The 14,209-nt window shown below is 30.1% G+C and overlaps 1 protein-coding gene across 2 annotated transcripts in view; it reads left to right on the forward strand.

Annotated features, from left to right (window-relative positions):
* The window catches only part of LOC143232176 (Iroquois homeobox protein 5a-like), a 34,703-nt gene extending 20,556 nt beyond the window's left edge, over positions 1–14,147 (forward strand). Inside the window, exons 3-6 of one of the 2 annotated variants that reach the window (XM_076467287.1) lie at positions 338–453; positions 4,142–4,506; positions 10,274–11,138; positions 12,912–14,147. In XM_076467287.1, coding sequence (XP_076323402.1) covers positions 338–453; positions 4,142–4,506; positions 10,274–11,118 — 1,326 coding nt within the window. In that variant the 3' untranslated portion in view covers positions 11,119–11,138; positions 12,912–14,147. The remainder of the gene's footprint in view (positions 1–337; positions 454–4,141; positions 4,507–10,273; positions 11,139–12,911) is intronic. The other variant, XM_076467288.1, reaches the window with a different exon arrangement.
* Positions 14,148–14,209: the final 62 nt, after the last annotated feature.

The following is a 14,209-nucleotide window of genomic DNA, read 5'->3' on the forward strand; positions in this document are numbered from 1 at the left end:
GTTCGAAGCGTTTCATTAAAAAAGAAACAACAAACAACTGAGCTGTCTATTTAACTTAAACCAATGGCACAATGTTTTCATGTTAGTGTATAATAAAAACAATAGTTATCTGAACAATCTAATATTCTTAAACTAAGAACAAGAAAAGAAAAAAAAAGAAGCCATCATTAATTAGTCTCGTTGGAAACATACCAATTTACAGAGATATAAATATGACTTCTCTGTAACTAGACAGATGGATGTGTTTATACCATGATAAATACTTTGTTTTATTGCCTTGCAGGTTCCATATAAGTTTTGCTAATAACAGTTTTGCTTCTGCAATTCTGCATTGCAGACTGGATCACATGATTTGAAAGATAACCGAGGAACTTGGAACTCTTTACCTCAAGCCACATCTTATTATTCGTACGATCCGGCACTAGTTGCAGCCTACGGGAATTTCTCCGAAAGGTATCTTTCCAAAATTGAAACATATGACATATATATATATATATATATCTTAAAGTATATAACCAACATCAACTGTCTAGTTTGTGTTATATATATATATGCACAATCTGAGCAATAAAAATACTTATGACTTGGAATATATACATAGTTGATTACTTACTGAAAATCAACCTTAATTTTTCTGGCATTGGAATGCATTGTTCTGAATAAACTCTAAGTCTTATTAAGTTATTTTTTCTCCACGATATTTATTCTTAAGACTTATTTTCTTACAGTTGACAAACAGTTAAGAATACTTATTACGAAAAAAAAAAAAAAGAATAAACTATTCTTAACTTGTTCCTGAAAGGTATATTAGAGTTTTATGATTTGAACTTGTTCTGCCACAATAAAACGTGTCTAAATAGTACAAAGTTAATTAACAATAGTATTTATTTTCAAGGTTATGAAAAACAAGAAATGTGCTGTTAAATTTTGATTGAAGCAATAATGAAAAATAATAAAAGTTTAACCTGTCATGGGTCTTCTGAAAATAAATGTAAATGTAATACTCATTCTTCGATGTCATGCAGCTGACATTATTTGAATAGCAAAAATAACAAGATAATTATTAGTGAACATAGGTTCCAAACTCAAGTTTGATCTAAAAAATGTCTATTCTTTTTCAGGTCTATAGCGAATGTCCTTTAATGTTTACCATTATTCTAAAATATTAACAAGCCAACATCATTATGAAATGAATGTTCTGTATGTCAAGTGTAGTATAAAATTGTTTAATATTTTATAAATCCATACTTTAAAGCACAGTCAAACACAAGCACTTGAGCCTTGAGCCAAAAGCACTGTTCCTATCTTTTAGACAGTATCATGATTGTGTTATGAAACTTGCATTGAGTAATTGTTTAAGAAATGTTTGCTGTTGTTTTTCAAATAGCAAAATAGTCTCAACATCTGATTTTGGTATATTTTGTTGTTGTTGTTTTCATTTTCCAAACACTCATTCCCAATTTGTAAGAATAGATGAATAGGTAATTAGCGAAAACTAATGGAAATCGTTTAATCTCAAAGTTATTCATTTTCTTAATAATGCTTATAACTCTTTAACCAACATATTTTATCTTTTCTATTTAAGAAACTTGCTCCCATTATTTCTGAGTTCTGAAAACGTGTTGTGAGTTTTAGATAAAATATTTTTAGTGGCTCTGTTTTCAGATTAAACAGATTTATAAATCTTGCAACATCAAACAAATCATGTTCATTACGTGCGTTGATGTGGGGAACATTTCAGGCTACACAAATCACACTAGTTATACAGATGATTCCTGATATTACATTATCCAGATCATACGAAGCGTGTTACATATACGTATAAAGTGTACGGTCAGATTATACAAGTCACGTTGTATTGCTGTTTCTGTAAAGGTAACCAATTTCTCTTTTTACATTTACAACAGTGAGAAAACATTTTACTTGTCTGTACAAAAAGTCACTTTAAACAAAAGTATTAAACTCTTATCATTCGCAGACTTTATAAGGATTGAGTGTCACAAACTTAAGAGTTTTTGATAGTATAGCATACCGCAAGGTCATTTTAAGAGACACCGGTATCGGTAACGTTAATTTTGAATTCAACTACCTCTGTCTTGTAAACCTACTTTAGGCAACAAGTCACGTTCCTAGAAAGAGATAAGAGAAGCTAAAGCTATAAGTTTCTTTTCCCTTGAAGTTGTTTTGAAACGACACACAATGTATCAGGCAAGACCACAAACCCAAAACATATTTATGGAACTTTTTACCTTACAGCTTTAAATGAAAATAAACTTTTAGTCAAAGAAAGTTTTCCACGCTTAGTATATTCTAGAAAACATAAGAATAAAAAATTATATACAATAGGTTCGTTAAAGTTTTTGTGTATTGTTTTTCTCTGCATCTGATATTTCTCCATTTCAATCAATATTATTTAACACAAACATATAAAGGAACGGGATCGAGAGCTTATGTTTCAATAAATCTGGTCTATATTAAGCCTATTAAGAGCAAGTTGGTTACATTTTTTTATCATGATAAAAGATTGCCATGCCAGTTACTACTAACAGTTACTTATATCATTCTGAAAATACAAAGAAATGATTAAAGAATTGCTGTAAGGTAAAAGTAATTATGTGATGAACATTTTTAACAATGTTCATTGGTTTTGGGTCAAGCGACCTTTTGGGTATTCAGTAAAGATCGTTTTATCGAAACGTTAACTGCGTCATTATTTCCCCTTATTACAATTTTAACCATTTATTTGCATTTGCAGATTTCATTATGTTGTAGGCGCATTTATTTGTTATTTGTGCTCGATTAATCTGCAGGTCATGTTTTATACATATTCTGCACCGAATAAAACATAGTACTTTATTGGTCTAACACTGTATGTATTTTCTATTTGAAGCTTTGACATCAGCAACTGTTTCGATTTCTTATTTAACTATAAACGCACTACTGTACCACGAAATGGTACAATAATCTCTCAAACATTACTTGAAGTTTCTTTAATAACATATTTACATATTTTCTTAAAGACTTATGTAAGATAAAAGGAATCAAGTTCTTATATAACTTAATGAGCACTAATATCTGATACAATTGTAAAGAACAACAAAATCGTCATCTCCAACATGTTAATGTAAAAGTTAGAAACTAAAATCTTCACAACACTTCGCATAATATAAAAAATATATTCTTTTAAACGTTGAAACTATATTTCATTTTCTTCTGGTCCTGGCCCATTTTTAATACTTACAATACATCTGAAACTACATACTCGGTGCTGGGTGACCAGACACTGTACATTATCATCTTCTTCATTAGAATGGCAATGGGAATCCTATAAAACGAGATTAACAACAAACCATCGTATAAGGACATTAGAGTAAAATTTACTATTATAAAAATAAAATGTTAAGTACATTAAAAACAAAATATATCGAACACCACACAGTCAACACTTGTGTCGAGGTGCTAAATAAAATTCAAACTTCTGATACGTTACTTTTTTCATGTCCTTTAAAATCTTCAACTTTACATCATATTTTGTATTTCTACACTTCCAGCGAATTTTATGTCTATCACATTGTATTCAGTTTACATGTGTTTGATTATCTGATTTTGTACACAGTGGAAACAAATTATGATCACTGATTTGTTCTGTGGTGAAAGATCAACAGTTATTCTTAATCGAAAGCTTACTATGTAAAAATACTTAAACATTTTTTTGCAAATGTTATCTCCACCCATTCCTAAATAATAAATAAAAAAATTCAAAATTTTCATTGTTTTATTAATCAAAATTACACACACACACACATATTATCTAGAAATTTAGTGTAAAATACCTATTAATAGATTTTGTGTACAGTAATGTTGTGCTAATATTCTACGGATATGCTAATATATTTTTAAGTTGGTGATAAAGTTTTAGTTTCAAACCGTTACTCAATTTCTACCAATACATTTTCTACATTATAATTTAGGAATGTCTGTGTCTGTGCTGTTGTAAGTTCTGTAGTTTGTTAATATTTCCAAGTTCTGGCCCCCAACAGACTGTCCTATTTAGTTGTTAAATGTGAATTTACAATAGTCCCATAATAGTTTCATAATGCACAATTAAAAATGTAATCTAACCTTTTCTTGCAATTTATAGATACGGATCACCTCTGGATGGTGTAAGCAGAAGAAAAAATGCGACTCGGGAATCTACAAACACTTTAAAAGCCTGGCTATATGAACACAGGAAGAATCCTTATCCTACCAAAGGAGAAAAGATTATGTTGGCAATATTAACCAAAATGACTTTGACACAAGTGTCCACGTGGTTTGCTAACGCTAGGAGACGCTTGAAGAAAGAAAGGAAAATGACGTGGAAACCGAAAACCAAAAGTGGTGAGGACAAAGGTGCGGACTTGAATGTGGATGAAGTGCCATCTAGTGACGAAGATACTCCTAGAAACGAGAATAAGGACGATGCTTTTAAAGTTGACCACCATAATACCAAAAAGCAATCGACAGGTAAGTACATTACTTTCATTTTATATATGTAGTTTGCTTCTAGCAGTATCTGCCCTTTATGAACAGTGATGAACTGACAGTACTAGAGGATCTACATGAAAATCCCAGTTACTGCTAACAAAACATATATCCGAGGAAAGGAGACACGTAGAATAATATAGCAGTTATTTGTATTGTCTTGTGTGTATTTCCAGTCAAAAACACAACCAACAAAACCTTCAAAGCTGCTTGTTTTAAAACTTAATTTGACACTAAAAACTAATAGAACATTTATATGACTTTTTACCATAGGTCGAGTGCAGTAGTCTGTGAGGAGATATAAAGTTTTCCTGATGGTTTTATTTGTAAGCCTAATGAAGAGAAACTATTAGATGTGCATAGATTATTTCATATGGATATATATAAATATATTTTATGACATATTTTGTACTAGCTATAACTCAATAATGACAAATACTGACGCAGTTGTATATACACACACACGCACCTCTGAAAGACACATTGAGGCTATTCAGCATTCAAATGAATTTAGCACATTAACTGTATTTATTTTCCGTATAAAAAATATAATTCGGAAACATATACTCAACATTACAGAAAAAAAAAAAAACTTTTTTTTACTTCAACCAGCACAAAAAAGGTGTTTTTAGTATGGTTATGGTATTTAAAGTAGTGTATTTTCAACCTACTTACAACAATGAATAATATTGTTTGTCATCTTTTTTATTGATTGATTAAAATTTATGACGAAAAATATTTTTTAAAAACTAGTACAATAAACAAGAGCACATGAGTAAACTAATTTAAGATGCTTGCGTTTTCAGCAGAGGGAGCGTTAAAATATTTCGGTCAATCCCACTATTCTTTGGCAAAAGAGTAGCCCAAAAGTTGTCTTCCCTCTAGTCTTGCACTGCTAAATTAGGGATGGCTAGCGCAGATAGCCCTCGTGTAGCTTTGCATGAGATTCGAAACAAACTTGTTTACTGTCTCGTAAGAAATAATGTTAGAATGTATCATCCCTCTGCATTTTATAGATTCAATAAGTGAGAAAAGTGAAATAAAATTTAGAAATAACTTCGTTTATTGTGCAGAAAAGATAATAAGAACAGTGATATAAAGTAATTTCAAGTGTTATTAAGCTACGTTTTCGTAAAAACAGTATTCATCGCATATTTTATATAGTTTCACAATGATCTTTGCCTGTGACAATATTTCTTATATTGTACCTCTTCGACAGTTATCAGTTTCAAACTTTAAGACATATTTAGCATTATGACCCAAATGTTTATCATTTTTAGTTATTAGTTATTAATATAATTTCACGTGCAGAAGTGACAATTATTAGTTACTTATATTAAACCTAAATTATACAAGTTTCTGAATCTTCCATATTACCTGAGAACTATTCAATATAATAATATGGCAGATTTATTTCTATGCTCAATGTTTCTATTTTTGTTGTTGTTGTTGTTTTTCTTTTCACTCAGAAGAATTTCTAAATTTTTTATAGCTATATCCGCAGGGCTCAAGAAGTGGTAGTACTTGACCTTTATCTAATTTTCTGGGTCCTCAAATGAAATATAATTATGTCATGTATAATATCGTTAAGAGTTGTCTGCAACGTGAACAGTTTCGCCTCGGGTTATATGCGATAAAGTTGCTTCCATTTCTCATGGAAATAACTAAGAGAAGAAAACTGTCACGCATTCACAATCATTTTATTTTTAAATGGAACAACACGTATTATCCTGTACGGGGAGGGTAAGTATCATCTGTTCACTAATCCTCATTCCTAGTGCCACCTGTACTTGAAAAAAGGATACAGCTATAACACCAACAACTGACATCGTGATTCAACCTTCATTTTTTATAACGCCCGCCAAAGCTGACTTAAAGTTTAAAGAACTAGACACAGTTAAATAAAATCAAACATAGTTTTAGTTTTTGCAAAACATATGAAGCTTATTAACTGTAATTTTTTTAAAAAAATATTTCGTCAGAGCTAAACATATTTAAAGATGATTATCATAAGTTAAATCCTCTGTAAACCACAACACAAACTAAGCCACAAGTATCATCGTCTTAAACACTCACTTCAAGGGAAGGGTTATTCCAAGAGCAAAATATTTGTAAATGTTCTTTGCGAAATATAAATAGTTAAATATATTAAGAAAAATATTCAGTCTTTTAACTCTTATTACTTCATATTCATTTAAATATGAAATCCTATAGGCGTAGAGTATTACAGACTATATAAAAGGAGTAACAATTACAGGTTTGCATAACTTGAGTGCCCTTAGGAACTTTCACTTACATGTCAATATGAAGAGAACAAGATGTTTCATCCATTTTCATTGTTTTGTTCTGCCTCTGAAAATGTTTTTATATATCAAAATTGAAATCATGATTCTAAGTACTAATTATCAAGACTCGTGTGACATTTATCAGATTATTTTAGAATTAATAAATAAATATCTTACATTATGAGTTTTTATTGATATTTTAACTTTATTTCTCTTCTTTCATTTTATTTGGTAAAATAACACACACACACATATAAATCATCTTTACTTAACTTTCTGTAGTAAATAATTATATATCTAGAAAATCAAATTTAAAGAGTTTTCTCAAACTGAAAAAATTCTTAGTGTCATTGAGCTAAGTCTTGGTAAATAAAATATATTCATGATATATTTAATATCGTTTCACAATGCGCAAACCAAATATATATGGTTTTCATTGTAAGAATATTTCTTATCTTGTACCTCCTCAATTTTATATACATGTTATCTATATTATATATGCATATATTTTTAATATATATATATGTATATATATATATTATAACCATAAACTGTTCAAGCCATAAACCAAAACATATTAACATTATTTTTTTTTTTAAATACACCGCACATTTGAAATTCATGTTAATGTGTTTTGGTTTATGGCTTGAATATTTTATGGTTATAATACAATTAATCAGATGTTGGGATTTACTGTTTTAATACAGTTCTTCTTCATTATTTTGTTTATTCATTTAACTTCATTTAGATATAAATTATTAAATTTCACCAATATATATACATATATTACATTTTTTTTTTTACATTTTCTCAATACATCTATCTCTTATCATATACAGCTAGCTGGCTGTTTATATCTGCGGCATAAGTACGTTATAACTTAATTGTTAGTTTGATCAGCCATGCATTACGACTGGTTACTACGCAGAAGCACATAACTACTATCGCCATGGTGATTCGTCAACAGACATCATAACAAACTGATACTGTTAACGTTACTTTGGTACATATGGAAAAACTTATCAAGATTCGTATGTAGAAAATTGAAAATGTCCTCAGCGGTACACCAAAGAAGACAAAATATAAAATAAAACTATGTATGTGCCTTCTTTCTGTAATATTGAATTCCCTTGTCTTCATTTTGTAAGATTATATATATATATATATAATCAATTAACAAATACAATGTTATTTTCCTTTATTTTTCAGTAAAATAATAATTTACGATATTCCGAAGTATTGTTATAAATAATTAAGTAAAACATTTCAATACTGAAGGCTCTACTGTGATGAATCTATTTTACAAAACTCAAGTTGCAGAGTTTGTGTTAACATGATATCTCTATGAACTCATTTTACCCATAAAGAACACATTCACAAACCATTGAATATTGTCAACAGGCACGAATTCAGTTAAATTGCTCTCCGCCACTAATTGGTAAATTTGTTTGTTTTCTTATAGCAGAGCCACCTCAGCCACACCGAAGGGAATCGAATCCCTGATTTTAGCATTGTAAATCCATAGAGTTACCACTGTACATGAGCGGGACTAATCTGTAAGTGTCGGAGCTTCGTTTAATGAAACCGTTTAACGATTTTAGCGTTATAAAACTCCAGACTTACCCCTGTGTCACTGAAAGGCTACGAACACCACACGTTAAGAGAAAGACACCAATTTTTTATCTGAGGAACAGTGAGAATTATACTTAATTTTGACTATGTCAGTAGTGTAGTAATTTTGAATAATTTCGGAGAAATGTCGATATATATTAAAATTTTCCTTCTAAACACACGTTCAGAAGTAACATGCGTGAAATGATAACGTTTGATTACTAGATTACTTTAGATCACTAACACGTCAAAGAAAGTATGTCACTACAGCCTTATACAAGCTATTTTAACTACATATTCATACATGTTATTTAACTGTGTATCCATAAACACTGTTTTGACGTAGATCAATAGGTAGAAGAAGGAAACGCAGATAAAGAGGTTACAAGTCTGATATATTATGTGAAAACCAGTTGTTTGAAAACATATTTTAACAATCTAAACATTGTGAAGCCAACTGCTCTTCCCTCAGCCCTGTTTAACGTAGATGAATTTTTTAGTAAACATACGCTTATTTAAATTTATTAGTTATATTTTGTAATTAAAAATAATAATTTACCATTTTATTAAGGTTATGGTAATTAATAAAACGGTAAGTTATTGGTATATTCATTCTATGTATGTTTCGTCGCCATCTGTTTCGACTATAGGAAGAAACTACCTAAAGAAAACGGCAAATTATTGGTATATTTAACCTTTGTATGTCTCGTCGCCATTTGTTTTGACTTCAGGAAGAAACTCGCTATTTTTGCTGGCTATCTGCGCAGTGCTTACCACGAGTATCGAAGCTCGATAGTTCGTGTTATAAGATATCAAGTTCACCACCAAACCAACCGTAAAGGAAAATATCATGGTTTTTCATTTTGTTTTTTATGTGTGTGTGTGTGTGTATATATATATATATAAGTTTGAGTGTGCGTATGTTATTTGTGAAATTGTCATTATGAATAAACATAAATAACTTAATGCTCAAAAGAAAAGTTATTTGTTATTTGTGTAACTAGAATTATGAATAAACATAAATACACTGTAATACATAAAGTAATACACTGAAGAAAGTAAGTAAAAGTACGAAAATAAATATATTTATTTCCTTCCTCACAAGCCATCCAGTAGCACAACGGCATGTCTACGGACTTAGAACGCTAAAACTCGGGTTTCGATACCCGTGGTGGGTAGATAACACATTGTGTAGTGTTGTGCTTAATTTGAAAAAAACAGCAATCTTCATCACAAACCCTGTTATTTGTCTGTAAACATATGTTGAAATATAAAAGTTTTTCATCCACCAATAACTTATTTTTCATATTTTCACATTGGTTGTAACTACTTATAAGATAATCTGATGTTGACAGATACGTGTTTCTAAACAAATTAATAAAATGTTTGTCAATTTATTTTTGAAACAAAATTATTGTAGAATATTTGAAAAAAAATCTGAGTTAAACGTATGTCTGCGGACTTATGTTCCTAGACAGGGGTTTCGATACCCGTTGTGAACAGAGTACAAATATCCTTTCGTGTATCTTTGTGCACAACAACAAACAAACAGAACATAGATTATACTAAAATTGTCTCATACCGCAAAACATTTTAAGATCTCAAATATTAAATTTAAAACATATGGACAGTTCTTTTCAGTTTTTCTTAATTTAATTTATATTGAAAGAAATGTTGATGATAGGATAAAATATTAGCTATGTCTTTGTTGGTATAGTGAGGTATTATCTATGCTTTTGTTCATAAGATAAGGTATTAGCTATGTCTTTTTATGCGAACTTGAGTAATATCTCTTCAGCCTGCTCAAACAATTTTTCATTATTGTAACTTTAACATTTTCCCTTTAAATGTAGACAGTACTTCTCTACCGGCAGTTCAACGAACCAACAATCCTACCAGTGATTTTCTTGAACCAGGAGATGACTCGCGAAATGAAGATTCAGTGCTCGACTGCGTGTTTAATAATTTACCTAAAAATATTTTGCGCGAAACTTCTACGACAAATTCGTTGTCGAAAAACGCAGAAACCGGGGCCTTGAAATGCACGAACTTATCAGTGAAAATTCCATCATTCGATTCTTCTTCAGAGAAATTAAATGTGTTATCATCCACTCATTCAACTTCTTCAAGCCAAGAACCCAGTGATACTCGTCCTAAAATTTGGTCCTTGGCCCAAACTGCAATATCAGATGACTCACTACATCCTCAACGATCAACAGCGGAATTCCCTTTCTCTTGTGCTACTAGTCTTTCAAGATCTCTAGTCCACCACGATCCTCAAAATGTTGTCGACACTGAGGGTGTCACAGATAAGTCTCTTAGAACATTTCCTTTATCGACTAAGAAACTCCAAAACTCCAAAAACGAAATATGTGGTAGTGAATTACCCCATATTACACTAAAAGGAACAAATAATACAAATGTAACATCTATGGGGATCACTTCAACTGCAGCTTCCCAACCACTACCTTTCGCAGCAGGTACCCTTATGCCGCAAGTGACTTCGACACACCCTCACGGGTCATACTCAAACGGTCTCAGACAAGACTTGGTCGCCAACGAATCTTCTTCGCATGAAATAGCAGCCTTTCCGGACAGCGTATGTGGTTTAACTGGACTATACGGATCCAATTCGCATTTCAGTTATTCATCAGAAGGTTTCCCTGCTTCTTCTTTATACCTGAGCTATAAAAACTGAAGACTAGACAACTGACAAAGGTAAGTTACCTTCTTTAAAAAAATCTCTAAGTCAGTTACAAGTTTATTGTTCGTTAAAAAAGTCTAGTCAAAAGTAAGCTAGAATGATGATCAGTAAAGCTAATCCGTTCTACCAAACTAACTATGATTATTAAAAAAAAATCACAAATTAGTTTACAAGAAAATAAAAAAATTACATGAGATTAGTTTACTTGTTTACCTTACTTACTAAATAGTTCAGCATTCCAATTATTAAACAGCTTTATTTTTTACTGTTGGTTTTGTCGCCCGGTGGAACAGCAGTAAGTTTCCAGACTTACAATGCTAGAATCCGGGATTCAATACCTCGAGGTGGACACAGCGGGCAACCTAATGTGGCTTTAATCTAAAATAAACAAAGAGTAATCGAAGTGAGGAACATTAAATAGATGACAAGTTTAATCTAGCCTGTTCTTCTTATGTAATGTTGCACGTAGAACAACAGATTTATGTACTCGAGCTTTAAGACATTTGTAAACAAATCAGTCATAAAGTTAACTTGCCAGTATAATTTACAATGGATATCAAACCCGTAACATAATAACAAAAAAATTAATTCGAATTGAATCTAAATTACTCATTGCCCTGCACCACGTTTAATTTGCTTATTGTAATATCTAAAAATATTTAATCATAAGATAAGCAAATGACATGTATTTTTAAAAACATCCCAAAACCATTTATATCTTTTGAAAAATGTAAGAATTCTATAAAATTAACCAGTAGTAAATTCTGACATGATTCGTAATAAAAAAATAGACTTTGATTTTCAATAAAATAAAATATCTTTAAACTCAAAAGTGTACATTTTCTATAGATATACATTCATGTATTAATGTTTTGTGTTAAATTATTCACTTTTGTAGGAAGTATATGTTATTATAGCAACATTGATTGTTATATATTAACTAATAGTAAGAAAATATATAATTTTAAAATTAAATGTATTTTAGACTATATCCTAACGAGAACAATATTTAATTTATAAACCTTGTTTCCAAAAGAATCGGAAAAAATCCAGACAAAAAGGTTAATTTTACTAAACATTAAGAGTGTCATTGAAATTACAAAACAATATTTCTGTGAAAACATAGACGTGAAACATTGATAATACGATGAAGGTTTTAGTTAAATAAATTTATCTCACTTAAAAAAAACTTAAATAAACTTCAACTGGAAGCTAGTGCGATTCATTTCGCCAGTCGTACTTTTTGCGAATCATATTAACACTTTTGTGATTTTCTTTTAATCCAAGATCATTTCCATGTGAAGTCGGAGTTAAATGTAAGTTGTTTTTTTTGCGCAGGTAGCAGAACATTTTCTGAATCAAATCAACTTTAAAATTATGCAAAATATTGACTCAGTGACGGCCATCTCACACAAAAAGAAAATCTTATTTGCATGTGCTGCGAAACTAGATTTATAAGTTTAGACTGCTTTGAACATTTTCACAACCTGCAATATATTATTTCACTCGAGTAATTGTTTTTATGTAAGGTTAAGACTAATACCATTGGTCATTAGATAAACAAAACAAATTTGTTTAAGTTGTAACCAGACTGTGTGTTTGACCGTTTAGAAATTAGTTTTACTTTATTTGTTTTAAGTTATTGTCACTTGTTATTAAGATGAAATCTGCATACATATTAATTATATGTTATGATTAATAGCGATATTACTTCTGAAACATGGTAAAAATAGAGTGACTAGTAACTGGTAAATGAATATATCTTTTTCATTTTTTTTTCTATCCAGTGACATAATTCCAGTAAAGGGAGACAAGCATAAGATCCGGTATTTTCTACGAACCTACTTCCCCTCCAATCCTGTGGGAATTTTCTGGATAGCAATAAACAATTTTTTTTTATAAGCGCTACCACAAGAAGAGTTTCGCAGTAAACGTTTAAGTCAACGATTCACGTATGATTAAAATTAGACATTTGTTCATCATTACGAAGTTTCATACCAAAAACTAATTTCCGAAAAGAAATACCTAGACATTTGTTGTAATTCTGCAAGAGTGAGATTTCTTTACAGTTTGCATGCGGAATGAAATGCGCAACCCACAGACTATTGTACTCTGTAAACAACCTGGTGCAAATTGAAAACTATTTACAATGATATTTTTTCTACTACGATTCAGCAAGTAACGTTACTAATAACACGTTTCTAGTTCAAAAAATTAGTTTCCTGACCACTGGCTACTTTTTAAAATATAAATATCTTAGGTTATAAGAAACTGTTTGATCACTTTTAACTAAACGTTTATAGTATATGTTTATTAGTATAATACCTTCAGATTTTTCTAATTGAATAATACGAATTTTCACAACGTGAACTTAAGTATATAATTTTAACACACACAGAGCTTTGTTATTGTCTATTACAGTCTCAACTTCATCTATAGTAATTCCTAAATTAGTGTAAATATAGTATGAATTTTATTCGGCTATTTGTTTTTGTATTTAACTTAATAAGCGTGAAAAAACATTAGATATATGTTAATAAAGTAAAACATGTACAAAAATTGTTTCTTGTTTCGAAATCAAATTTCACAATGCCAAATTCTAGTTTTTCAAGAGTGATTTTAATGCAGATGGAATAAAATACGAACTGATTATTAAACCAGAATTGTAATAGTTACTACCTATTAGTTAACAATAAACAAGCAATAACAGGATTTACGAACTAAGTCTGAAATGTTTGTTAAATAACAATAGAATAAAAAACCGAAGTAATACTTATTTTATCACATTAAATTGTATTGTTTAGTTTGAGTTTTAATATTTTATAAGCATGCTCTCACTTATTATTTATATATTGTCACATGAAACGTTTATGGCATTGTAAAATCCTACAGCGTCTGAAAGTATAATTGTTGGTAAAGATATAATAAACTACAAATGTTGTATACTTTGGTGTTTCCATTAAATATAGTAGTTCAGATGGCATTTCTTAACATAATGAAAACAACAAAAAATTAGTTAAAAGTAATATGATATTATCAGGAATAAATAAAAATTTCTGATGACTAATTATATTCTCAGTAACCT

Source organism: Tachypleus tridentatus, chromosome 11 (assembly GCF_004210375.1).
Source record: "Tachypleus tridentatus isolate NWPU-2018 chromosome 11, ASM421037v1, whole genome shotgun sequence".
NCBI classification, from domain to species: domain Eukaryota; kingdom Metazoa; phylum Arthropoda; class Merostomata; order Xiphosura; family Limulidae; genus Tachypleus; species Tachypleus tridentatus.